The sequence below is a fragment of the Sciurus carolinensis genome, chromosome 4 (assembly GCF_902686445.1).
Source record: "Sciurus carolinensis chromosome 4, mSciCar1.2, whole genome shotgun sequence".
NCBI lineage: Eukaryota > Metazoa > Chordata > Mammalia > Rodentia > Sciuridae > Sciurus > Sciurus carolinensis.
Window position 1 is genome coordinate 116294842 of NC_062216.1, and position 26858 is coordinate 116321699.

Consider the following 26858-nt stretch of genomic DNA (forward strand, 5'->3'; position numbering starts at 1 on the left):
CCTCGTGCCAAGTCTCTGGAAGTTGGGGATCGAAAGCGGGGCAGCTATCCTATAATCCCAGCCGGCCCATCAGGTCACTCCCTTTGCAGATCGGCCCTGCCCCCTGCCTCATTGTTCTTCAAAGGATCCAAAAGCTATCCCTCCCCCACGCCTTCTGTAGCTATAGTTCCTTTAGGGGTAAGTCTTGTTAAACTAGTTTCCCTTTCGGCCTGGGAGGGGAGGATTACAGGTTCTTCTCAGGTATCCGGACTTCGCGCTCCTCCATCCCCTTATTTCTTTTTCTTTATCAACCCCTTTACCTTCCTCTGTATCCCGTATTTTGACTTAGGTTAATGCCCACAGTACCTCTGTGTATATTAGAGATTACTTCCAACACAAGGCAGCATGCCACAGTTAAAAAACAAAACAAAAAACAGCAATTGGCTGACTAGGACCGTAGGCAAGCAAATTAAACCTCATAAGTTTTTTCAGGGCCACATCTTTGCTTCCTTGACTTCTACCTGGGACCCGACTCCTACGGTCTCAAAAAGATTCATTTAAAAACTACTTCCTCAAAGCATCTCTGAACCTGCCCAGTAGACAACGTGAGCAAAGCTCACCCTCTCGAGCTGAAAAAATGTATGGACAAGAAGTTATCTTTGGGGCTGGGGTTGTGGCTCAGTGGTGGAGCGCTTGCCTAGCATGTGTGAGGCACTGGGTTCGATTCTCAGCACCACATGTAAATAAATAAATGAGTAAAATAAAGGTCCATCAACACCTAAAAAAAAAAAAAAAAAGTTCATAAAAAAAGAAAACTATTTAAAAAAAAAAAAAGTTATCTTTGAAATTAAATGGTGGCAGACATGTCCAAGGAATATTGCAGGGATCTGACTGTTAAGAATCTTGTGATAGATGAACGTGTGGAAATGGCAACTAGTGAGCAACAGAACAATATTGGAATCGTGATAATGCAAGGAAATAGTATCATCATGTTAGAAGCCTTGGAACAAGTATAAATTATGGCTATTCAGCAGAGAAATCCATGTCCCCTTTCCAAAGGGCCTGTTTATGACATAAAAATCAGGTCATGTATATTCTCATATTAAACTTTTTGTTAAATAAACTTTTTAATAGTTAAAAAAAAAAAAAAATATTTACAAGCCAGGCATGGTAGCACATGCCTGTGATCCCAGTGGCAAACCTGAGGCAGGAGTTGAAAGAGCCTCAGCAACTTAGCCAGGCCCTAAGCAACTCAGCAAGACCCTGTCTCTAAATAAAATACTTTTTCAAAAGGGGACTGGGGATGTGGTTCAGTGGTTAAGTGCTGCTGGGTTCAATCCTCAGGGAAAAGAGAAAAAAAAAAAAAAATTTACATACAGATGGGAGGGGAGACACACTCTTAGTCCCAGCTATCAGGGAGACTGAAGCAAGAGTCCCAGGCAGACTCAGTTGTGCTTCAGCCCTGCCTGATCCATCATCTTATCCTTAACCTTATAACTAATAAGAGGTGAGTGTGATAGGAAGCCTCTAAAAATTAGTGGGCTACATCAGTATCTAAGGAATGGCTTTTGTGGCTTCCAAAGGACCTGCTCTACAAGGGGAATCCTGAAGTGCTCACTATTCAACCTTACCCCCGCTCCACCATGCCCCCAGACCTTCTGCCCCAGTTCTGGGTGGCAGGAGGTGAAACCCAATTGTTTGCTTAGTAGACAGTTCTAGTACCCAGCCCTGGGCCCCGGATGTGACCCCCCCACACACACCCTGAGGAGAAAGGGGGTAAAAAGAGGCTGGGGAGAACAGGCTGTTGTTTTTTCCTTTCCCTTTGTTCATTGTGGTTTCTTTCTTTCTGACTTTTATGATGTGGTTGACTAAAGAAATGAGCACCTGGAACTGTAGGCATTAGACGCCTCCTCTTCAGATGTTTCCTCCCCCACCCCTTCAATGACCGACTTGGGGTATGATGGAGCACAGATCCTAAAGAGGATACAAAGAAAGCTAGAGTAAGATTGATTCCATCTTATTCCTTACTAAACAAATAACTTCATACCCCACTGAAGTTAAAAAAAAAAAAAAAATCTTCAAAGGAGTGTCTTTAATTTATGTAAGGACCGGAAGAGGGCTTATGAACCTATTCTTACTTGTATGCTCAGAGCAGAGAAGCTTTATACATATTTACACTCTTTGCTGCAGTCCCTATATTGGGCTATGTATTTGCCTATCCTGCAGAACTAAGTAGAATCTGATATACAGTTGGCCTTCGAAAGTATTTGTTGGCCATGACTAAGAAGGTTATATAGGAAAGGAAATGAAGTTTTGCTAACAATGAAGACAATACTTTACCAGATACAGGATGAACCACACATAGTGATACATGCCTGTAATCCCAGAGATTGCAGAGTCTGAGACAGGAGGATAGCAAGTTTGAGGACAGCCTCAGCAACTTAGTGAGGCTCTGTCTCAAAAAATAAAAAAGGCTGGGGATGTGGCTCAGTGGTTAAGCACCCCTGTGTTCAATCTCTGGTACCAAAAAGAGACTGAGAATGAAAGCTGGAAAGGACACAGGTGCAGAGACCAAGCTTCCTCCAACCTCTGCTGGAGATCTCCAGTTTAAATATAATAATATTCTCAAACTATATTACTCAGTAGCCACATTTCTGGTAAAAGTGGAGCAGTTTCTTGTGCTATCCTGTCTTGAGACAATTGTGAATTACTTGCATCTGTTTCCACTAGAGGGCCTCATGCATTTATTCCTTTTCCTCTCTGACCCCCACCAAGCGTAAGTATATATTTTTTGTGTGTGGTATATGTATGTGAGTGTGTTCATATACACAACACACACACACTCCCAGTCAGAAGTCTCTCCTCCCACTTCTTCCACCTCAAGGGTCAGAGGGACTATTCCAGGAACTCAAAGGCTTTGTCATTCTGCCGTACTTCAAAGGAAGGGTAGGAGGGAGTTAGGAGTTGGGGTGGGACTAGGGAGCAGGATGCCTGGGTCCCCAGGTCTTAACAGTAAGTCTAGGCCTATGTCTCTCTCCCTTGCTCAACCAGCCTCAGCACCATCCATTGCTGCCTCAAGAGCCTTGACAGCTCCTGAACAGATTCTAGGCAAGAGAAACTGAAAGGATCTCCTTTTAGCCCCTATTTTTGCCTATGGGCCTTCTGCATCACTTACGGAGTTCAGTGGGTAAAGTGGGAGGGTTAGAGCACAGAGGAATGGTGCACACAGACCAGACCACTCTTTGCATTCTAGAATTAGGGATGAACCAGACACAGGGAGGTGTCCTTAATCTAGAGGAATAAAACTGAAAGGTTGGCAGATTGTCTCAAGAAGTTTCAAGCAGTGTCAAGCAAGCCATGCAAGAAGAGAAGTGACTGGATCTCAGGAGGTGTATGGAGTGTGGAACCTGGTCCTGCCCCTGTGGGATCGCCTGGGTGAGAAGTCATGGTGGATGGAAAGGAGTTGGGCAGGGAAGTCCAGGGTGGCAGCAATTAGGAGAGGGGAACTGATGGGTGGTTGAACGGCTGTGAAGTTGTTCTTTTCAGCACCCTGCCTCCTATCTTAACTTCCTAGGTTTGGGATCAGGAGAGAGGCGTACGTGATTAGAAAGAAGGGGAAATGGAAGCAGAGCTACCTCAAGCACGCGAAAACTAGAAGGAACGCAGGAAGTGAGAAAGTGGCACAGATCAGAGCCCTGGAGAATTTGGGGGACGGGGAGCAGGTTATGTTGAACTGGAAACCTGAAAACAGGCCCTCTAGTCTCGATGTTCCCAGTGTTGGGGGTGCGGGAGCTGCAGCCGGCAGGCTGGTGGGGGGCGGGTAGCTGTGTCGTCAGGAGTTGGGGCGGCCCCGTGGCCGCCGCGTCTGCCTGGCACGTCCCCTCCAGCCTAGCTCCAGCCCAGCTCCAGCGCCAGCGCCAGCGCCAGCACTTCAGCTCCGACCACGCGCCCTCCTGGGGCAAGGTAGAGACCCCGCCCTTCCCACGCTTTCCCACCGGAGTAGGAGGCGGGCCGCAGAAGGGGTCGCCTTACGGGCTGGGTTAGGGCTGCCGGGCCCCGAAGGAGGAAGCGTGACAGCTGGAGCGGGTGGTTAGAAGGGTTTGCTCTGGGACGCCGCGGGCAGCGGGAGGGTTGGGCCAGAACCGCGTAGGCAGCGTTTCCACAGACATTTTCCTCCATCCCTCCTAGTCACTCGGAAGGATGATGAAGCTCTGTTCCTTGGGGACCCGACTCCGAGTAAAGTCCCTTTTGGAACCTCCGCAGTGCCGCACAGGTGGAGAAGGGTTTGGCCTCCTGGTCTCCAACTTCCCATCCCTATCCTTTCCACACCTGTCACCAGCCAGTTTCTAAAAAATCTCTGATTCTGAATCCCACTTGTCAGCTTTAAATAAGAGAAATGAGTCTTATTGAGAAAGAAATACAAATATTGTTAGACATCTCTTCAGCCTGAGAACATTCAAGGCCACATCCCCCAACCATGCCAATATCGTAACTTCCTCCAGTACTACGCAATGATACCCTCCACACACGTACCACCCCCTTAACCAAGCAACACTATCATCTTCGATGTTTGTAGAGGTTTAATGAATTTTGAGGCTGTAAGCCAAATAATTCTCTCTCCAGGACCACTGACTTACAGTAGCAGGGATGGACAGGGAATAATGGACCTTTTTTCAGTCTTGGGAGAGGAAGAGTATACAGTCCCTGATAGAGTTAAGAGATTCAGAGATCCAGGTAATCAGGCCTGGGCTCTCAAACTAGGAGTGTCTACCCCTTGGGGATTCTTGCTGGGACAGCCAGAATGTCCTAGGGACATAGCTAATTCTTGAGTAATGATCAGCTTATGACCTGGAATGTGAGCAATGAATACTAAAGTGAAAAGGAAACTTTAAATGTTAGCACTGGTTTTAGAAATAATAGTTATCTCTTGGTTAACAGCAATTTTAGTATTTGATGTTTAAAATTAGATCTAGAGAATGAGAAAAACTAAGATTCAGTGGGATGGAGTATATCTGGAGTCTATGACTCTGACAGTCATTCTCTCTCTAAATCTTAGTTTTCTCCGTTCTCTTTTTTTGTATGTTCAAGATAGAGTGTGTGTTTGTGTGTTGAGGGGGAGGGGGTTGTTTCACAATGTTGTCCAGGCAGGTTTTGAATTCTGGATCCTCCTGGCCTCAGCCTCCTGAGAAGTTGGATATAAAGGCGTGTGCTACTGTGTCCACTTGTTCAGTTTCCTCCTTTGTAAAATATGAGAATTGGCAACTCCCAGCTCTGAGGATGTTATAGCATTCTTCACCTTCAAATCAACTTCTTCCTTTTGCCCCAAGTTGGAAGAGGTAGGTAGAGAAACCAGAAGAGGGAAGGGTAGGGTGAGTCACAGATAGCTGGCAGGCCGGCAACAGACCCCACCCTTCTAGCCCTGGCATTCGCCTGGACTAGCCCAGGTCATAGCCTCAGGGTTGGGATGGAGTTGGAGGACAAAATTGGACTTGTTCCACATGTTTAATGGCCCAGGATCCTGCAGCTTGCTGTCCTTCACCCCCAGAGGCACCCAAACTTTCAGTGAGAGAAGTCAAAAGGAAGATTGAACAGATCCAGGAGCCCAATGCCCAAGGTCACAGCCCAGGAATGTCCTTGGACTCTAACAGTCTAGTTTCTAAATATCCCAGAGCAAAGTGTAGGATTCTGACATTATTACATGCCTGTACCTGATATATATTTTTAAAGTGTGGAAGGTACACACCTGGGCTTCACTGCTGCTTGAAGTCCCTAGAACTTGTGCCTTCCTGGCTCAATGGCATCATTTTTCCTAATGTCCAGATATCCTTCTCTAGGTACTGCTTTGTATAAGAATAATAGCTAATGTTTATTGAATTCTTTGTGCCTTGCAGTTTGTTGTGTACATTGCTTATATAATCCTATTTAATCCCCACTCTGTGACTGATTTCTCTAGGTGTCCATTTTACTGATGAAAAACTAAGGTTGGGCTGGAGGCATAGCTCATTGGCAGTATGCTTACCTAGAATGCATGAGGCCCTGAATTTGATCCCCAATACCACTTACACATACATATACAATATTAAGATTCAGGGAGATGAAATGACTCATCCACAAGCTAGGACTTTAACCTAAGCCTAATTCAAAAGTCCATCCTCTCCCCCACCCACACACACACTAGGCGTTAAAGTCAGTGACTTGCCTATGCTAGGCAACTGAGCGACATTCACAGCCCTTTTTTTTTTTTTTTTGGGTGCTGGGGATCGAACCCAGGGCCTTGTGCTTACAAGGCAAGCACTCTACCGACTGAGCTACCTCCCCAGCCCCTCACAGCCCTTTTTTAAGTTATGAGACAAAGTCTCACTAAGTTGCCCAGGCTGACCTCAAACTTGGGATTCTTCTACCTCAGCTTTCCAAATTGCTGTGATAACAGGCATATGCCACCACACCTGGCCAAAAGTCCATTCTCTTAGTTAATAACTAGTAGTTACTAGTATACAGTAATTACTACATACTACGTCTCCAGGTTTAAGGCCTGGGGAGCTAGGAATTTGAGTCATTGTGAAAAGAGAGACAATGAGAAGGATTTTGCCCTCTCTTTTATTTTCCTTTGTTTGCTCTGTCACTTTCTCCTTCAGATTCTATTTTTCCAGAACTTTGGAGTCATCTAAGAATCCCTGGGGGTAATCAGAACAGCTAATTAAGCAATGCAGACCCTATTGATACTACAATTGTTATATATTCATTAGATCTGTTGGCAGCAGAAGTTGAATTATAGTCATTGGTAAAGGCCAAATGGACAGTCTTTTCTCCAGGATGTCAGTGTCCCAGAACCCTCTTCTAAGCCATGGAAAAGGATGTTGTACTGCATAGAGGTGGACAGCAGAGATGTCCCAAGGGCAGAGGTTGCAGAGAAGGTTCTTGCACCATCAGAAAGGAAGAGGGCTGGGCTATTGTAGGCCCTAAAGGCCTCCCTGATGTGCCTGACCCAATAAGCCCCAAAGGAATAGATGGAAGTCAAGATATTGATGAAGTAACTCAATAAATGCTTTTTAGAATAATTTATTCACTTAACAACTATTGATTTACCACCTACTGTATGTGTTCCAAATTATCTCATACTTTCCTGTTAGGTAGACACTCAGATATCCATTTTTTTTGGAGGGGGGGGATACCAGGGATTGAACTCAGGGGCACTCTACAACTGAGTCACATCCCCAGCCCTATTTTGTACTTTATTTAGAGACAGGGTCTCACTGAATTGCTTAGTGCCTCTCCATTGCTGAGGTTGGCTTTGAACCCGTGATCCTCTTGCCTCAGCCTCCCCATCCGCTGGGATAACAGGCACGTGCCACTGAGCCTGGCTCTGCTATCCATTTAATCATACTCAGATTGACAGTCTCAAAATATGACTCCCCAGCTTTATACAATCATTTGTACAACCAATATTGAGCACTCACTATATGCTGGGTGCTCTTTTAGTTACTGGTGATATAGTGGAGAACAAGACTGACGAATTCTTGCCCTTATGGAACTCACATTTTTAAAAAATAATTATTTTATTATATTTATTTTTATGCAGTGCTAAGGATTGAACCCAGTGCCTCACACATGCTAGGCAAGCAGTCTGCCACTGAGCTATATAGCCTCAAGTCTGGAACTCACATTTTGATACAAGAGATCGGTAAATAAAATGCAAATTCCCAGTTCCTTGGGAGGCCAAGTTAGGAGGATCACAAGTTTGAGGCCAGCATGGGCAATTTAGTAAGACCCTGTCTCAAAATAAAATAAAAATAAGGAAGGACTGGGAATGTGACTCAGTGGTGGTATGCTTGCCTAGCATACACCACAATCCCCAGCACCACAAGATATAAAATAAAATTAAATAAAATTAAAATAAAGGTTGTAGATGTAGCTCAGAAGCAGAATTTTCCTGCATTCAATCCCCAATAGCCCCTTCCCCCCCACTACCACCCAGGACACACGCACAAAGAGCAAATAGATAGGGAAGATAATTTATACTTGTGATAAATTCTATGAAGGGAACAAAGAAGGAATGCTCCTTTAAGATGGAACAATCCAGGGAGTTCTCTTGGAGGAACTGACATTTAAGTTGAGGCAAGAAGTTGGCTTTGCCAAGAATAGGGAAGAGTTGTCAGCGGTGCACACCTATAATTCTAGTGACTCTGGAGGTTGAGGCAGGAGAATTGCAAGTTTGAGGTCAGCCTCAGCAACTTAGTGAGACCCTGTCTCAAAATAAAAAGTAAAAAGGACTGGAGACATGGCTCAGTGGTAAAGTGCCTCTGGGTTCAATCCCCAGTGCCAAAAAATAAATAAATAATAAAAGCTTAACTTTTAATAACTATCATTTTTTTAGGTTTCCTGTATGCAAGACATTATACTAGGCATTTTTCATATATTATATTATTTAAGCTAATTGTGAAAGATAGGTACCATTCTCCCCATTTTACAGATTTAACTTGCCCATTCTCCCCATTTTACAGATTTAACTTGCCCAAGCCACACAGAGCTATCAGAGCTAAGAACTGGAATCAAATAAAATTGACTTTTAGTTCTGTTTGACTCTAAAATCATGCTGCACTATGTACTAATGTAATGTGTAATTATGTGGGTTTTTTTTTTTTTTTTTTTTTTTTTTTTGGTACTGGGGATTGAACGAAGGGGTTCTTAACCACAGAGCCACATATCCAGAAACCGCCCCCCCTCCTTTTTTTTTTTTTTTTTAATTTTGAGTCAGGATCCCACTGAGTTTCTTCTGGCCTCGCTAAGTTGCTGCGGCTGGCTTTGAAGTCCAGCCTCAGCCTCCCAAGTCGCTAGGATTGCAGGTATGCACCACCGTATTCGACTGTAACACATAATTATTGTTATTGCTGTTATTGAATCATCAAGGCAACTCTCTTTCTGCAACTTGGTTCCTGTTGGGGAGCGGGGTGTAAGGATCAGCAGGATCCACATGACAGCTCCTCCTTGGTTCTAATAGCAGAAAGTTGGGGCTCCCTGAGACACTGTTAAACCTAGCAGGGTGGAAGGAAGACCCTGGCATCCGAGACTCCAGCACGCAGCTCCGTGGTCCAGCGCCTGGGAAATGAGGCTGGTGCACAGAGCATTCTTCCACTACCTCCTCCCAGCCCCGCGCGCCTGGGTCCCCGCCCTTTCCCAGTGGAGCTCCACGGGCGGGCGAGGCGGGGCCAGAGCTAGGGACCCAGCCTCAGCCAGAGCTGGTTCTGTGTCGCGCGTCAGAAGCGCTAGAGGTCGTTGCGGGGCGTGGGTGGCTCGGGGAAGTGGGTGGCTGAGCGAAGCTGAGGACCCGGGCTCACAGTGGAGCAAGATGGGGTCCTGGCCTGGGAGGCGTGCTAAGGTAGTAAGAAACACCTGGAGGACTGGGACTGCAGACCTGAGATGGAAGAGAGCTCGGGCTGAGGAGACTGCAGAGACTGGGGGTGGTGGGAGAAAACGCAGAAACAGGCCAGAGACACATTCACATAAAAATATATATACTGGGAAAGCAGGGGTGGAAGGTGGGGAAGTGATGAGGGTCAGCTGAATCAAGACGGATTTGCGGAGAAGTCAGAGTGAGAGAAGGATCCAAAAATGAGGGAGAGAAAGTAAGAAATGAATCAGAGAAGCAGAGATGGAGGACAGGCTCTTTAAGCAAAAATAGAGGGAGGTGGGAAAGGGAGAGGTTTAGGGAGGGACACAGAGAGAAGGAAAGAACAGAAATCACAGTGGAAGTAAAGACTGAATGGAGTAGACAGAAGCAAAGAGATCCAAACTGTTGGCTTTTCTCCATGTAGCTCTTGTCATCTTTCTCCAGGACTACCCTCTGAAGAGGACAAAGCGCAGGAAGTACTATTACGAAGCTGCCTTTGTGGCCATCCTTAATAAAAACAGACAAATGGCCAAGGAGAGGGGCCTCTTAAGCCCTGAAGACTTTGCCCAGCTGCAAAAATACATGGAATGTGAGTCTTCCTCCCAGCTCTTCAGTTCTGGAGGCTATCCAAAGAATTCCTCTTTCTTCCCATTACATTCTCCATCATGCCCCAGTTCCCCAGTGGATTTAAGCCAGTCTGTCAAATAGACCAATGACTGGGAAAGGGAGAAGAGGAGATGGAGAGATGCCTGAGGTCTCAGCTCTCTACCTACTTCTGCATACCTCAACTGCTTCTTGCAGGCCTCAGAAAAGAGTGATACCATGTTAGAGGATCTGAAATGTTTTTCCCTCTGTATTTCTGTGTTTCTCCTTGGAAGTTCTTCCTTCATCTCATTCAAATCTTTTTTCCTACTAGATTCCTGGGTGGGACTCTGGCGGAAGACCAGGAGAGCCAAGCTGTACTAATAATTTTCTTCTCTTACTCTCTTCACACCTAGACTCCAACCAAAAGGTCAGTGATGTCCTAAAACTCTTCGAGAATGATAAGATGGCCAAATATCTCCAAGGAGATGTGAGTGGCAGCTGGGAATTGTGTTCCTTGATCAACTTCTTCCATCTTCTTCTTTTTTATTTTATTTATTTATTATTTTATTTTATTTTTTTTTTTTTTGCCACTCCATTGGGATCCCCACTTCCAGGGATTATTCCGAATCTACGCTTGCCAGCTTGCCTCTAAATGCCCCATTGTCCATTGTCACTGCAGCTATTGCTTTAAGACAAAATAAGAGATCCTTTGGATCTGGCCCAAGAAACCATATTCCTGTTTCAAATGCCTCTCAGCTTTATATTTCCTGTATCTGGGCCCACTATTCCTAGTGCTTCCGTCCCCAACTCCTATCCTGCAGACTCACCAGAGTAATGCTCACTTTCATCACAGGCCATTGGGTATGAGGGATTTGAGAAATTCCTGAAAATCTATCTGGAAGTGGATAATATTCCCAGTCACCTAAGCCTGGCACTGTTTCAATCCTTCCACACTGATCACTGCTTAAACGAGACTGTAAGGAAAGGTATGGCTCACGGTAGGACGGGGCTGGGCCTGTAGAAGAAAAGTAAAATTAGTGTGTGTTTGAGGATGAGGTTGAATTGAGTCACATGTTGAGTGGGTCAGGCTGTACTAGGAGTTAGCTGGAGGAAAGTTAAAGGGTAGAGTTGTAATAAACAAAGGAGAAGAGAACCAAAGTGGAGGGGCCCTGACCTCAGATCTGTACTTTTTTGTAGCAAATGTGGTGTGTCTCAGTGATGTCTCCTGTTACTTTTCCCTCCTGGAGGGTGGCCGACCAGAAGATAAGCTAGAATGTGAGTTGCTATTCTGGACTGGGAGAGGGGAGAAAATGTGAAGAAAAAGGGAGGTATATTCATTCCCTCATTTTTTCAGGATCTCTAAAGGCTGACAGGGCCAGACAAAGGTGGTCCCAGAGATTAGGCCCACTTCCTTGTTCCTCCAGACTGTTTACACCTAATGTTATCCCTCATAGTCACTCAAGTACCCATGTCTTATACATTCTCACGCAGGCAGCCTGGGATGTTCTTGGGATATGGGAGTGTGTGCTGTCTCCCCTATCTGATTCACTGAGGGTGGCATCCATGCCTGACCCCCCCCCCCTTTTTGTCTCCTTTCTCAGTTCCACCCCCAAGTTCTAGGCTCTTCACTCAAAAGTTTTCTCCCTATCTCTGTTTCCCTATATTCTGGTGTGAATTATTTAGTTATCTCTCACAAACTGACCCCAGCCCCCCTAAAACACCCCACAGTCACCTTCAAGCTGTACGACACGGACAGAAATGGGATCCTGGACAGCTCAGTGAGTTGTGGGACCTGTATGTTGGGCAAGGGAGTGTGTGTCCATTTGTCTGTGCCTTCCTGCCCCAACTCTTCCAGGGTAAAAAGCAGAGAAGGGGCTGGGAATCTAGCTCAGTGGTGGAGTAATTGCCTGGTATGTTCAAGGCCCTGGGTTCAATCCTCAGCACTGAAAAAAGAACATATATATAGAGAGAAGGCTAGGAGAAGACATTAAATCCCTTAGGGACTAAATTTGGGAGTAGGTCCTAAGCTCTTAACACCTAAAAAAGAAGGCTGGAGACATGAACTGGAGATTGCCTTGCAAACATACAAACACATTTATTTACTTGGCAGAGACACCTGAGAATGAGAGGTAGGTCTGGGAATAGAACTCAGAAACCCTGATTTCTGGAGAGGAGTTTGGGGTAGCAGTAGCGATGGGGGTGTGGCTGTGGCTCTTGTCCTCTTTGCCCCAGGAAGTGGAAAGAATCATACTCCAGATGATGCGAGTAGCTGAATATTTGGATTGGGATGTGTCAGAGCTGAGGCCGGTAAGGCAGTTCTTTCTTCCTGTCCCTTCTTGTATCTTCTTCCTTGGTGATCATACATCTATCTGCCTTACCCTGTTTCTGATGGGCCAACTGGTTTCCTTGGCTAGGATGGTTGTGCTGGGTATCCCAGGAGACATGGAGAGGTCTCTGAGGGGCCACTCACACCAAAGTCCCTTCCCACTTTCTGCTCAGATTCTTCAGGAGATGATGAAAGAGATTGACGACGATGGCAGTGGTTCTGTCTCCCTAGCTGAGTGGGTCCGGGCTGGGGCCACCACTGTGCCGCTGCTAGTGCTGCTGGGGCTGGAGATGGTGAGTGGAGGAGGCTTGTGAGAATGAGTTAGACTTGCCACAGATTTGCCCTCTAAGGGTTTAGACACTTTCTAGCATCCTCTGTGCCCTTCCAGACGCTGAAGGATGATGGGCAGCACATGTGGAGACCTAAGAGATTTCCCAGACCAGTCTACTGCAACCTGTGCGAGTTGAGCATTGGTCTTGGCAAACAGGGGCTGAGCTGTAACCGTGAGTGATGGGACCTGGGAGTGTGGGAGAAGAGGGGAACCCAACTATCTGTGGGAGCATGGCACTCTGAACTTAGACAGACATGGGGTTGAATGCTGGGTTGTGCCACTGACTAGTTATATGATCTCAGGAAAGCCATGTAAATTGTTGTCTTATGGTGCTGGGGATCAAACATGCATCTTCTTTAAACTTTAGTTTCCTCTACTGAAAATGAAGTAATTGTGAGCATTAAATAGATTGATGCAAAAAAAATGTGCTTCACAGCCAAGCATGGTGGTGCACACCTGTAATCCCAGCTATTCGAGAGGCTGAGGCAGGAGGATCACAATTTCAAGGCTAGTTTCAGCAATTTAGCAAGACCCCATCTTAAAGTAAAAAATAAAAAAGATTGGGATATAACTCAGTGGTACAGCACTCCTGAGTTTAACCCCCCAGTATTGCAGTACAAAAAAAAAAAATAAAGAGAAGTGCTTTACGTGGTGTAATCACATACTATAAAATGCAAAAAGGGACTGGGATTGTGGCTTAGTGGTAGAGTGCTTGCTTTGCACATGTAAGGCTCTGGGTTTGATCCCCAGCACCACGTAAAATGAAGAAAATAAAATAAAGATTGTGTCCATCTACAACTGAAAAAAAATTTTAAATGCAGTAAAAAGTAGTTAGCTAGGCACAGTGGTGCACACCTGTAAATCCAATGGCTTGGGAGGCTGAGGCAGGAGGATACAAGTTCAAAGCCAGCCTCAACAATTTAGCAAGATTCTAAGCAACTTACCAAGAACCTGTCTCAAAATAAAAATTAAAAAAAGGCTGTGGATGTGGCTAAATGGATAAGCACCTCTAGGTTCAATCCCTGACACCCTCCCCCACCACACACAAAAAAAGTAGTTATTAGCAGAATTTGGTGCATATGCCTGTAATCCCAGCAACCAGGAATGCTGAGGCAGTAGGATTGCAAATTTGAGGCCAGTCTCAGCAATTTAGTGAGACCCTGTCTCAAAACAAAATTTAAAATGGGGCTGGGGATGTAGCTCAGTGGTAGAATTCCCATGGGCATAATCTACAGTATCAATAAATAAATAAATATTAGTTTTTTTTTTAATTTTTTTTTTGTAGTTGTAGATGGACAGAATGCCTTTATTTTATTTGTTTATTTTTATGTGGTGCTGAGGATCGAACCCAGTGCCTCACACATGCTAGGCAAGTGCTCTGCCACTGAGCTACAGCCCCAGCCCCTATTAGTTATTATTAATATAGTTATTCCTAGACCTCCCAGTTCAATTCCTGGCTGGTCCATGTGTGAGGACAGGCATAGGGCAGTAGTTGCTTTTTTAGGAGGAGAAGTGAGAAAAAGACACAGGTCTTGGAGGTGAACACCCCCCCCCAAAGAAAAAAAAAGAGAGAAAGAAAAAGAAAACTTAATCCTCTGCTACACCCTTAAAGCAAGGAATTAGGGGTCTTGTTCCAGAGAGTGACCTTTTCTCCCAAGAAAGGAACAGATGTGGAGAAGGACTGCAGCTAAGGCTCTCACCTTCTTCCCTCTCCCCCAGTCTGTAAGTACACTGTTCACGACCAGTGTGCCATGAAGGCCCAGCCTTGTGAAGTCAGCACCTATGCCAAGTCTCGGAAAGACATTGGTGTGAGTGACCCCTCGAAACTTCTCCCACCCTTTGGACCCGGTCCTTGGCTTGTTGCTCCCCTCAGCCTCTCCCTCCCCCAGTCTTTGCAGACTAGGAACTGCCTTTCTCCCTAAGGTCCAATCACACGTGTGGGTGCGAGGAGGCTGTGAGTCTGGGCGCTGCGACCGCTGTCAGAAAAAGATCCGGATCTACCACAGCCTAACCGGGCTGCATTGCGTGTGGTGCCACCTAGAGGTTAGTGGGAGAGCTATCCCTCCAGTCTATGCCTTCAGGTCTCTCCTCAAGGGGCCCTCCACAGGCCTCCCCGACCCCACCTCTGTTACAAGGGCTCTCTTTCCAATCCATATCCCCAGGCTGAGAGGTGGTAGAGCTCCTTGCGTGATCCTGTGTGCCCATCTTGTCTTTCAGATCCACGATGATTGCCTTCAAGCCGTGGGCCCTGAGTGTGATTGTGGGCTGCTCCGGGATCACATCCTGCCTCCATCTTCCATCTATCCAAGCGTCCTGGTGAGACACATAGAATGCCATTTAGAACAGGAGACCCTGTACTTTTAGGATTCAAGTCAGGCCCATCTGCTTAGGGATTCATATACAATCCAGTTCCCCTTCCTCTTGCTTTGCTCCCCTCCCAGGCATCTGCACAGGAGCGCAGAAACATCAGAACAATCCAGAAGAGCACAGATGACTTAAATTTGTGTGCCTCTGAAGCTCTGCGGGTACAGGACTGAGGTCTTGGGCTTCATGGTGGGGCCAGTTTTTGACTAGGGCTGGCATGGGAGGAACTGAAGTGGGAAATCCTTGGGGAGTGGTGCCTGCTTTCTAAAGGCTCCATCTGTTAGGAGAGGAGAGGGGAATAAGGAGGGGGAAAGCTTTTGGGAAATGCCAGTCCTCTACCCTTGTCTCTAGGACACACCTTAACTCTGACAAAATCCTGCTTTCTTTATTATTTTTTTCCCCACCTGCAGATTGACCCTGTTTCTAACACCCACCCACTTTTAGTCTTTGTCAACCCCAAGAGTGGTGGAAAGCAGGGGCAGAGGTGAGGAAAAAAGACATTGGGTCTTTCTCAATGGAGAGGGAGGGGTCAGAGCTTGGAGGGAGAAAGGGAATTTGTTCATCTAGAGGGGTCACCTTGAGGAATAATACATCAAGAGGGGTGCAGAATTTTACTCTCCCCTTGTTTCTGCCATGAGCTTTCCTTTTTTTCCTCACACAGGGTGCTTTGGAAGTTTCAATATATACTAAACCCTCGGCAGGTGTTCAACCTCCTAAAGGATGGTCCTGAACAAGGGTGAGTATAGGTTAGGGACTATATCGCAGTGTTTTCATGTATCTGTATATGTTGAGAGAAAACAATAAATAGTGCATATTGAGAGAGGAGGCCTAGGGGAACCCAAGACACCTGAATTTGGAATGCTTCTTTCCCTAAAGCATCTCCTCCTCTCAGCTCTCTGACCCATCTTTTTCCTGTTTTCAAAGGATGAAGATACCATTTTTTTTCCCTAACCACTAGCTATAACTTTGTCCTTTTCTCTGTCCTTACTAGAAATTCAAGTCTTTTTTTATTTTTAAAAATTATTGCTGGGCACAGTGGCCACACGCCTGTAATCCTAGTAGCTTGGAGGCTGAGGCAGGAGGATCTCAAGTTCTAAGCCAGCCTCAGCAAAAGCAAGGTGCTAAGAAGCTCAGTGAGACCCTGTCTCTAAATAAAATACAAAATAGAGCTGGGGATAATGGCTCAGTGGTTAAGCGCCTGTGGGTTCAATCCCTGGTACCAACAAAAAAGAATTGTTATTTTTTAAGGTGCTTGGGATAAAACCCAGGGCCTCATGCATGTTAGGGAAGTACTCTACCACTGAGCTACATCCCAAGCCCAAACCTCAAGTTTTTTGACAAAGGGGAAGAAGGTCATAGGAATGAGACACAGAGGTAATCTGCCCGTCCAGGAATTGGATAGCCCCAGTCCTATTATCCTTCATTTCTCTCTCTCCCATTTTATCTCAGGCTCAGATTCTTCAAAGATGTTCCTGACAGCCGTATTTTGGTGTGTGGTGGAGACGGCACAGTAGGCTGGATTCTAGAGACCATTGGTCAGTGTAAGCAGAGGCTCTAGGCGGAAGATGGGGGCAGTGGTGTTCCAGAACCAACTCTCCCCATATATCTCTTCACCTGCCTCCCCAGACAAAGTCAACTTGCCTGTTGTGCCTCCTGTTGCTGTGTTGCCCCTGGGCACTGGAAATGATCTGGCTCGTTGCCTAAGATGGGGAGGAGGTAAGTGTTTGGAAATTGCTAGGAATTGTAGGGAATTGATTAGGAAGGGAAAGTCATGCAGAGATTAATCTAGACATCTGGTATAGAAAGAGCATTGGGGAAAAAGAGGCACAGATGGGTGGGTACCAAAGTGGAACACCTAAAAGAAGAGAACTTTGGAAGAAATATGGAAATTATTCTGAGCCTAGAAGGGCCAATGGTGACAGTCTTCTTTCCTATAAGACTAAAAATAAATGTCTGTCTCTCCTAAACAATTCTTAGAGTTTGGAGGACCAAGGAATATGATGGGGGTAGACGGAACAAGGTGGGAATAAGGAAGATTGTGTAAGAGCTAAGCCAGATGATGAGCGATGGAGCTAGAAGGGAGCTTGTCCATGATTCATTCATTCATTCAAATGATGAACCAGGTGGTCATTCATTCATTCACTATCATTTCTGAGTCTATTATAGTAGTCTCCTAGCTGCACTCCCATTTCTAATCTTATTCCTTTCAAAGAAAAGAGTTTCAGGAATTGTGTCAGTAGATGAAATGGTCAGAATAAGGCAGATTGTGTTTGAAGTATTTTGGTATTGAAGCTATTATGTTCAGAGTTCAACTTCAAAATCTCACTGCAGATTAGGTAATAAAGGTATGCTAAAGAGAGTAGAAGGAATCCTAGATGGGGAAGGTGGTAAAGGCCAGAGGAGCCACCAAACAACACAGTGGTGCAAATGATTGGACCCTAGCTGCAAGGTGGGAGATGGACAAAGGGAGGACTCCGTTGATCCAGGTATAGATTATGGAGGCTATGAATGCTGTGCTGAAGAGTTTTATCCACACCCTGCCAGAGAGTGTAAGCTGAAAGCCCACGGAAGTGATTTTGTATTATTTTGTTTGCCTTGCAGTGTTTTCAGTTTCTTTGAACTTGATTATTTCTTTTTTCCTTTTTTTTTTTTTTGGTACTGGGAATTGAACCCAGGGGCACTTTATCACTGAGCTACATCCGCAGTCTATTTTGTTTTTTATTTTAAGACAGGGTCTGTCTAAGTTGCTGTGGGGTGGACCTTGAACTTTGTGATCCTCCTGCCTTAGCCCTCAGTTGGAATCACTTTTTTTTTTTTTTAGTGGCACTAGGGATTAAACCCAGTGGCACTCTACCACCGAGCTCCATCCCCAGCCCCTTTTTATCTTTTATTTTGAGGCAGGGTTTTGCTAGCTTGTTGAGGCTGGACTCAAACTTGCCATTTTCCTGCCTCAGCCTCTTTAGTCACTAAGATTATAGGTGTGTTCCACGGTGCTCAGCTTAACTTGATTATTTCTTTCTTTCTTTTTTCTTTTTTTTTTTTTTTTTTTTTTTGTGGTACTGGGCACTGAACCTAGGGCCTTGTGCTTGCTAGGCAAGCACTCTGCCAACTGAGCTATATCCCCAGTCCTTGATTATTTCTGAAGTAGGGCGTGTATTCTTCAATTCTCCGCAATCCCCTTGTTCCCTGTTAGTCACTCATTTACTTTACCTTTGAAGCCACTGAAGCATCTGAGGTATGTAGACATATGACTACTTTTTTTTTTTTTTTTTTTTTTTTTGGTGATACTAAGAATTGAGTGCCCAGGGCTTTTTGCATTCTAAGCAAATACACAGCTCCTGACCTACATTCCTAGCCGTTTTCTTATTTTATTTTGAGATAGGATCTTCCTGAATTGCTGAGGCTGACCTCACTCAAACTTGCAATCCTCCTGCCTCAGCCTCCTGAGTTGGTAGAATTACAGGCATGCACCACTGTGTCCAGCCATATAACACCCCCAAAATTTTTTTAACCAGTTTTCAAGTCTGCAACATCTAACTTTTTCATTTATGGTATTATTCACTTTGATATTAGGTACTTTGAATCTTCACTGTGTGGTCTACAAACGAGACTCTCAAAAGCAGTTTTCTGCTGACTAACCTGAATAATGACTATAAGAATATAAATGAAAATTATATGTCAACATTTTAAAAAATCATAAGGTTTGAAGAGAGGAAGATGAAAGGAATGTCACAGTGGGAGCTCTGGGGAGGATAGATAAGAGGGGAGGAAAGAGATAGTATAGGAAATTACCTTTATTACAATGGTTCAGATAAGAGACGATGAACATGAAGGCAAAGAACAGTAGTGGAGTTAATGAAATGGAAGCAACAGCACTTGATAACTGATGGGTCATAGAGGAGGAGGTAGAGATAAGCGTAGGACATTCTAGGTTTGTGGACTGAGATGAGCAGATGGGGGTGCCATTTGTTATGATGGGGAATATACAGGCAAGACCATTTTAAGAAAGATTCACTTTTGGACATGTCGAGCTGAGGTGTCATTGGAACGACCAGATGGAGATATTGTGGTGGGACGATAGAAATAGATGTCAGGAATTTAGAAGAGAAGTCAGGGATAGAGATACATGTTGGAGAGACATCTGCTCCCAGTGGTAATTAATAGCCTGACAGTAGATGAGATTACCCAAGGAAAGAGGTAAGTAGGTAGATAAAGACAGCAAGATCCTAGTAAACACCATATTTCATGGCTGAGCAGAAAAAGAGGAATTATTAAATAGTTTATATTAGTGTCCCATTTCTTGCTGTTAGAAATTATCATAAATGCTGGCCTAAAGCAACACATATTTATTGTCTTACAGTTCTGGAAGTTATAAGTCCACAATAGCTCTCACTGGGCTAAAATCAAGGAATTGACAGAACTGTTTTTCTCTTGAGGCCCTAGGGAAGAATCCTTCTTTCCTTTTCCAGTTTCTAAAGGCTGCCTGCATCCCTTGGTTATGGCCCCACTTCCAACCAACAATGTTATCACTCTGATCTCTACTTCTGTTGTCACCTCCTCTATGACTCTTCTCTCCTGCCTTACTCTTTCACTTTTAAGGACCCCTGTGATTACATTGGAACCATCCAGATAATCCAGGATAATCTCCCATTCAAGATCCTTAATTTAATCACATCTGCAGTCTCTTTTGCCATATAGGATTCTTTTTTATTTCTTAAATTTTACTTACTTGAGATGGGTCTCCCTATGTTGCCCAGGCTGGCCTAAAACTCCTGGGTCCAAGCGATCCTCTTGCCTTAGCCTTCATATAGCTGGAATTACAGGTGTGTGCCACCATGCCCAACATCATTTTTGTGTTTTTATGTGCATACACATGTATGTGACATTTTAACAAATAGTCACACTAGACATATTGCTCTAGGACTTCTTTTTCTTTTCTTTTTTCTTTTGTTTTTGGTCCCAGGGTTTGAACTCAGGGGCAGTCAACCACTGAGCACATCCCCAGTCCTCTTGTTGTATTTTATTTAGAGACAGGGTCTCACTGAGTTACTTAGGGCCTCTCTAAATTGCTGAGGCTGGCTTTTGAACTGGTGATCCTCCTGCCTCCCCAGCTGCTGAGATCACAGCCGTGTTCCATCACACCCAGCTTAGGACTTTTTTTTCATTGAATATATCTTGGAGATCTTTCCATGCTAGTACATATAGATATGACTAGATAGATTTAACTCTATAACCACAATATTTCAGAGCATGAATTTGCCATACTTTATATGACCCTCCCCTATTGATGGACATTTAAACTGTTTCCAATATTTCAGAGAGCACATCATCAAAGATTCATCTCTGTACAGTGTATTAACTTCTATAGGAGAAATTCCTAAAAGTGGAATTGCTTTGTCAAACTTTGTTTGTGTGTGTGTGTGTGTGTGTGTGTGCATGGTTCTGGGATTGAATCCCACACTGACCTATACCTCCAGCCCTTTTTTTTTTTTTTTGGGGGGGTGCTGGGGAATCGAACCCAGGGCCTTGTGCTTACAAGGCAAGCACTCTACCGACTGAGCTATCTCCCCAGCCCCACCTCCAGCCCTTTTTATTTTTGGTTTTGAGACTCGGTTTCCTTAAGTAGTCCAGGCTGGTCAACCTTAGGATCCTCCTGCCTCAGCCTCCTGAGTAGCTGAAATTATAGGCAGGCTCCACCATGCCTAACTGTTTCGATAAAAATTGAAATGGCTTTGATAAAAATTGCCAAATTGCCTTCCAAAAATGAGGTGTTTTTGTTTTTTATCTTCTCCCAATACTGAGGATTGAACCCAGGAGTACTCTACCACTGAGTTATATCCCCAGCCCATTTTATTTTATTTTATTTTATTATTTTATTATTTTATTTTATTTTATTTATTTTATTTTATTTTATTTATTGGTACTGAGGATTGAACTCAGTGATGCTTTACCACTGACTACATCCCCAATCTTTTTTATTTTTTATTCTGAGACAGGGTCTCACTAAATTACTGAGGATAGACAAGGCTGGCCTCAAACTTGTGATCCTCCAGCCTTAGCCTCCTAAGAAACTGAGACTTCAGTGCAATGAGTTATTATTTCATACTCCAACTAACAACAAATGAGAATGCCAGTTTACTCATAAACTCATGAACAGTTACTTTTCTTAATCTTATTATAATTTGTTAATCTGATAAACAAAAAGTTAACTATTTTATATATCATTGAATTATTAGTAATATTGAGCATCTTTCTCATGCCTATTGGCCATTTGTATTTCTTCTGTGATAGGCTTATTTGTATTACTTGTCCATTTTTCTATTGCCTTTAATACAGCGATTTGTAAGGGGTCGTGTGTGTGTGTGTGTGTGTGTGTGTGTGTGTGTGTGTGTGCGCGCGCGCGCTGTTGAGAAACAAACCCAGGGCCTCAGGCATGCTAGGTAAGTGCTCTACCATGGAACTATACTCCCAGCCCTATAAGCATTTTTTGAATGCTTAATCTGTTGTATGTGCTTTTTATCCTTGTTTGTATATGTTTTTTAGGTATGTGTTTATTTAACTATACAAAAGTTTAATTTTTTTCTTTTATACCAGGGATTGAACCGAGGAATGCTTAACCGCTGAGTCACTTTTTATTTTTTGTTTTTTGTTTTTTTGGGTGCTGGGGATCGAACCCAGGGCCTTGTGCTTACAAGGCAAGCACTCTACCGTCTGAGCTATCTCCCCAGCCCCTCACTTTTTATTTTTTAACCCAAATCCTTTTTTTTTTTTTTTTTTTTTTAAATTTTGAGACGGGATCTTGCTAAGTTGCTTAGGGCCTCATCAACTTGCTGAGGCTGGTCTTGAACTTGCAATCCTCCTGCCTCAGCCTCCTGAGTAGATGGGATTACAGGCGTGTGCCACCGGGCCAAAAGTTTCAAATTTTAAAATAATTGCATTTATCCATCTTTTTTTGGTTCCTAGGTTTTTATTATGCTTCAGAAAGACTTTTTCATCCAAGCATTCACTCATTTTTCTTCTAGCACAAATTCTATTTTTTGTTTGTTTGTTTTTGCTTATTTTGTTTACTGGGGATTGAGCCCAGGGCTTTGCACATGCTAGGCACGTGGTCTACCACTGAGCTCTATTCCCAACACTACTGCTTTATTTTTTATACTTAAATTCTTTGCTTCATCTTGGTTTAAAAAGTGACTTCTAGCCAGGCGCAGTGGTGCACACCTGTAAACCCAGTGACTTAGGAGATTGAGGCAGGAGGATCATGAGTTCAAAGCTAGCTTCAGCAATTTAGCAAGACCCTAAACAATTCAGTGAGACCCTATTTCTAAATAAAATACAAAAAAAGGGCTGGAATGTGACTCAGTGGTTAAGTGCCCCTGAGTTAAATCCCTGGTACCAATAAATAAATAAGGAAAATAAAATTTAACATCTAGCACCACTTATACTCTTATTTTTCCCCATTTATTTGAAATATTATAGTATGCTAAATCCCCAAATATGTTGAAGTCTATTTGGGAAACTATTTTTTTTTAAGTTCTGAGACCTGATACATGCTAGTTAAGTACTCTACCATTAAACTACATCCTCAGCCCTTTAAAAAAATTTATATATTTTTTACTTTGAGGGGGACACTGAGGATTGAATGCCAGGCACTTTACCACTGAGCTATATCCTGTTATTTTTTCTCTCATTTTATTTTTATCTTTATTATTTAATTTTCATTTATTTATTTATTTTTATTTATTTTTTTTTTTTTTCAGTGCTGGAGATAGAATCCAGGGCCTTGCACATATTAGGCAAGCTACCACTGAGCTACATTCCCAGCTTATTTTTTTATTTTGAGACAGGGTCTCACTAAGTTGCTGAGGCTGGCCTCCACCTTGCAATCTTCCTGCCTTAACCTCCTGAATAGCTGGGGTTACAGTTGTGCATCACCACACCCAGCTCTATTCTTTACCATTAAATTGTTTGTTCTATTCATTGTGCCAGTATCACGCTGTTTAGATACTTCCTTTACTCTGTGTTCTGTTAAGTGGAATGAGGCAAGAAAGCATAGGGAGTGAGAGAGCTTGTCCTCATTTTTTACTCATCTTTTTCAGCACTTTCCTGGCTATTCTTTCCAATTCTCCAGATGAATTTTGGAACTGTTTTTCTTTGTTTTGATTAGGGGATTGAGTCCAAGGTGCTTAACCAGTGAGCCACATCCCCAATCCTTTTTTACATTTTATTTAAAGACAGGGTCTCACTGAGTTGCTTACGGCCTTGCTAAGTTGCTGAGGCTGGCTTTGAACTTGAGATTCTCTTGCCTCAGCCTCCTGAGCTGCTGTAATTAAAAGTGTGCCCCACTGTGCCCAGCAAGGCTGACCCCTCTTAACCTAGGTCCACAGAGGCTGCACACCCTAACCCTTTCACTGTTGATGGCTAGGGGATTCTGCAAAATCAGAGCAGAGGTCCTTGGGGATTTGCAGAGCTGGGGCTAAGAGGAGGGCACTGGAAGACTCAGGGCTCAGTGTTAATCTGTCTTCTCCACCTTTAGGGTATGAAGGACAGAATTTGGCCAAGATTCTCAGGGATTTAGAGATGAGTAAGGTGGTACATATAGATCGATGGTCCGTGGAAGTGATACCACAACAAACTGAAGAAAAGAGTGATCCAGTCCCCTTTCAAATCATCAATAACTACTTCTCCATTGGTGTGGTCAGTGGACTGGGGCACAGGGGGAAGGGTGGAAGGTGGGGGTTAAGCAGGCAGAGCCTGGAGAAGGATAGAAAGGGGAGAGGTTAAGGAAGCAGTGTTATGGGGAAATTGGGAATGGGGTACAGTGATGTGGAGCTACAAAAAAAAACATGGAACATGCTGTACCCTGACTAGAGGGGAGGGAGAAAAGAGAGAGAGAGAGACAGAGAGAGAGAGAGAAACAGAGAGAGAGAATGCTCTGTGCTGAGATAAGACCAACTTTTGATATCATATGCCCTTAACTCTCCAGGATGCTTCCATTGCTCACAGATTCCATATCATGCGAGAGAAATATCCTGAGAAGTTCAACAGCAGGTGAGGGAAAAGTGGAGGAGTATGGGCACACATGGAGTCAGGGACTGGATTTGTGACCAAATTTAACTCAGAATGTTTAGATGGGCAGTGACCCCTCTAGGAACCCATCCTCCTTAAAAAAAAAAAAAAAAAAGTTACCCTTCTTTCCTTGGAGTTGGGAAATTGATGCTCTTCCCTGTTATTTACCACCTCTATCAGCACTGTATATATAACCTATTCCCTCCCTACTGGGCCTTGTGTTGGGGCTGATACAGAATGAAGAACAAGCTGTGGTACTTTGAATTTGCCACATCTGAATCTATCTTCGCAACATGCAAAAAGTTGGAGGAGTCTTTGACAATTGAGGTGTGTATGATGAGACCCAACTCTACATCCTTTCTGCTTTTTTTTTTTTTTTTTTTGGGGGGGGGGTGCTGGGGATCAAATCCAAGGCCTTGTGCTTAGGGCAAGCACTCTACCGACTGAGCTATCTCCCCAGCCCCCCTTTCTGCTTCTTATAGCCAAGTGTTTCCCTGCACAGGCACCCTGAGGAACTTTCCATATTCTTTTTTTTTTTTTTTAATAATGCCTTTATTTTTTTATGTGGTGCTGAGGATTGAACCCAGTGCCTCATATGTGCTAGGCAAGTGCTCTGCCACTGAGCTCCAGCTCCAGCTCCTACTTCCCGTATCTTGAACCTATACTTCTTTGACCTCCCAGCTCTCCAACCTTGACTTCCAAAGTCCTCAAGATGCACTAATCTGGGGCTGGGGAGATAGCTCAATAGGTAGAATGCTTACCTTGCAAGCATAAGGCCCTGGGTTCAATCCCCAGCACCGCAAAAAAAAAAAAAAAAAAAAAAGATGCATTAGTCCCTTTTTCCTTTCATCTCTTGCAAACCTCCACATTCTGGCCTTCCTAGTTTGTTACGTGGTCAAGGGAACAGTCATATTCATGATTATGCCATGAGGTGAGGACCTATGCTTTCCCCAACTGCGGTTGTGCCCACTCCCTTCAGATCTGTGGGAAACCGCTGGATCTCAGTAACCTGTCCCTAGAAGGTATCGCAGTGCTGAATATCCCTAGCATGCACGGTGGCTCCAACCTCTGGGGTGATACCAAGAGACCCCAGGGGGATATCTATGGAATCAACCAGGCCTTGGGCACAGCAGCTAAAGTCATCACTGACCCTGATATCCTGAAAACCTGTGTACAAGGTGAGAGGAGTACCCTTGGGAGTTGAGTGGGCAGGACTAAGGAGAAGATGTAACTCCCTTTGGGAGAACCCTGACTCTATAAAACTTATCTCCCTACTTCTTACTGCAGACCCAAGTGACAAGCGACTGGAAGTAGTGGGACTGGAGGGTGCAATTGAAATGGGCCAGATCTATACCAGGCTCAAGAGTGCTGGACATCGGCTGGCCAAGTGCTCTGAGATCACCATCCAGTAAGGAAGATTCCAGTCAGTGATCCTGAGGGAAAGAGGGCAGAGTGCCATGGGAATGGTGGGAAGGGCTAGAGAAGAAAACATCTTCAGTGACAGAGGGTCTCAGGGTCAATCTGGGAAGCAGAGTTTTGGTATTTGGTCAGTAAGGAAATCTCCATCAATCTTCCTTGATCTCTTGCAGCACCGTAAAAACTCTCCCCATGCAAATTGACGGGGAACCCTGGATACAAACACCCTGTACGGTAAGTATTGCATATGCCTGCCAAAAACTGAACCCTCAGGCCCCATGGATACTTAATTTTTATTCCACAACCTTCTTGGCTTCCTCCCAATACCGAAAGTTCCCCTCGATAGCCTTCCTCTAAAAGCCCGACTTCTCAGCCGTAGTCTCCCTACCATGGCCTCCCCAGAACCCCAGCAGCCCACCCCACAGCACCACATCTTTCCCCCAAATCTCTGATCCATCTCCAAGGTACTGGGTTCAGCCTCTGAACATGCTCCCTTTCCTTCCAGATCAAGATCACCCACAAGAACCAGATGCCCATGCTCATGGGCCCACCACCCCGCTCCTCCAATTTCTTTGGCTTATTTTCTTGTCCCCCTTAGCCTCCAACCCAGCCTTGAATCCACTTCCCTGTCCCTGAATTCAATTCCCTAGGCTCTGTACATTGCTGCCATACCCTCCTGCCAACTCAGGGGAGTATTCCTTTGCCCCCACAGTATTTATTATCCTGATTCACCCATTTCCCCCCACACACATACATATACACACATACACCACAAACACATATGTTAAAAGTGCCTCTTCTAAATAAAGTGACTTTTTATTCCCACTGGGTTATCTGTTAAGTGATAGACCTCCTTCTTTTCCACTTTCATGCCTTAAAAGACAGATCTCAAGAAGCAAGAAAAAACAGCACCAAGTTCTGAGTATTTATTTCAGGTAATGGTGGTCTCCAAGGGAAGACTGCAGAAAAGATAGGCATTGCTGTCAACCCCAGGAAAATCATGTCATCATATGAGAGTACTCAGACCTGCTGCCCACTGAGAAGTGGACTGTTCTCACCAATGGGGCAAGCACGGAGGACCCAGGGCAGACGTAGCCAGTGAGTGCTACTGTGTGGCAGCTGGGAAATGGGGAGAGCTGAGCCCTGCTTCATAAATCTGCGCCTGATATTGGAAGAAGGGGGGAAAATGGTTAGCAATGGACAAAGGCAGACTGTGCTCTTCCAAACAAGGGACACACCCCTATTGCAGGTCTGCTTGGCCTTGATTCTAGTCCCTTTCCCTTCTCCTTACCTCCAGGATTCATCTTCTCTTATTTCTATAGTAACCTCTATCCATTATCTCTTAGCCCTATAAACTTCCCTTCTTTGAGAATCTTAGTACCCCAGGCCTTCTGCCCCTCTCA

At 44.4% G+C, this 26858-nt stretch overlaps 2 protein-coding genes across 12 annotated transcripts in view; one reads left to right on the forward strand and one right to left on the reverse strand.

Moving 5' to 3' along the window:
• The first annotated feature begins 3191 nt into the window (after positions 1-3191).
• Dgka (diacylglycerol kinase alpha) lies at positions 3192-26522 on the forward strand. 11 transcript variants are annotated; one of them, XM_047548172.1, is made up of 24 exons: positions 3192-3414; positions 9812-9956; positions 10366-10439; positions 10806-10938; positions 11150-11227; positions 11681-11730; positions 12185-12259; positions 12452-12571; positions 12667-12781; positions 14329-14417; positions 14533-14652; positions 14827-14925; positions 15051-15134; positions 15384-15457; positions 15635-15709; positions 16423-16508; positions 16600-16689; positions 23507-23667; positions 23957-24021; positions 24276-24366; positions 25019-25217; positions 25327-25447; positions 25629-25689; positions 25961-26286. In XM_047548172.1, the coding sequence occupies exons 1-24, from the start codon at positions 3373-3375 to the stop codon at positions 26051-26053; spliced, it is 2340 nt and encodes a 779-aa protein (XP_047404128.1). In that variant the 5' UTR covers positions 3192-3372; the 3' UTR covers positions 26054-26286. The 11 variants fall into 11 exon arrangements, with proteins under 11 accessions (XP_047404128.1, XP_047404127.1, XP_047404131.1 ...); XM_047548171.1 differs by lacking the exon at positions 3192-3414 and adding an exon at positions 3788-3942; XM_047548175.1 differs by lacking the exon at positions 3192-3414 and adding an exon at positions 4235-4252.
• Pmel (premelanosome protein) overlaps positions 26386-26858 on the reverse strand; it is a 40994-nt gene continuing 40521 nt past the window's right edge. Inside the window, exon 13 of the mRNA XM_047548180.1 lies at positions 26386-26617. Coding sequence (XP_047404136.1) covers positions 26476-26617 — 142 coding nt within the window. The 3' untranslated portion in view covers positions 26386-26475. The remainder of the gene's footprint in view (positions 26618-26858) is intronic.

Coding starts and splice junctions, on each gene's coding strand:
- Dgka (XM_047548172.1), top strand. CDS start 3,373: ATGGAGTGTGGAACCTGGTCCTGCCCCTGTGGGATCGCCTGG. Junction 9,957..10,365: donor GCTGCAAAAATACATGGAAT/GTGAGTCTTCCT, acceptor CTTCACACCTAG/ACTCCAACCAAAAGGTCAGT. Junction 14,926..15,050: donor CCATCTATCCAAGCGTCCTG/GTGAGACACATA, acceptor CTCCCCTCCCAG/GCATCTGCACAGGAGCGCAG.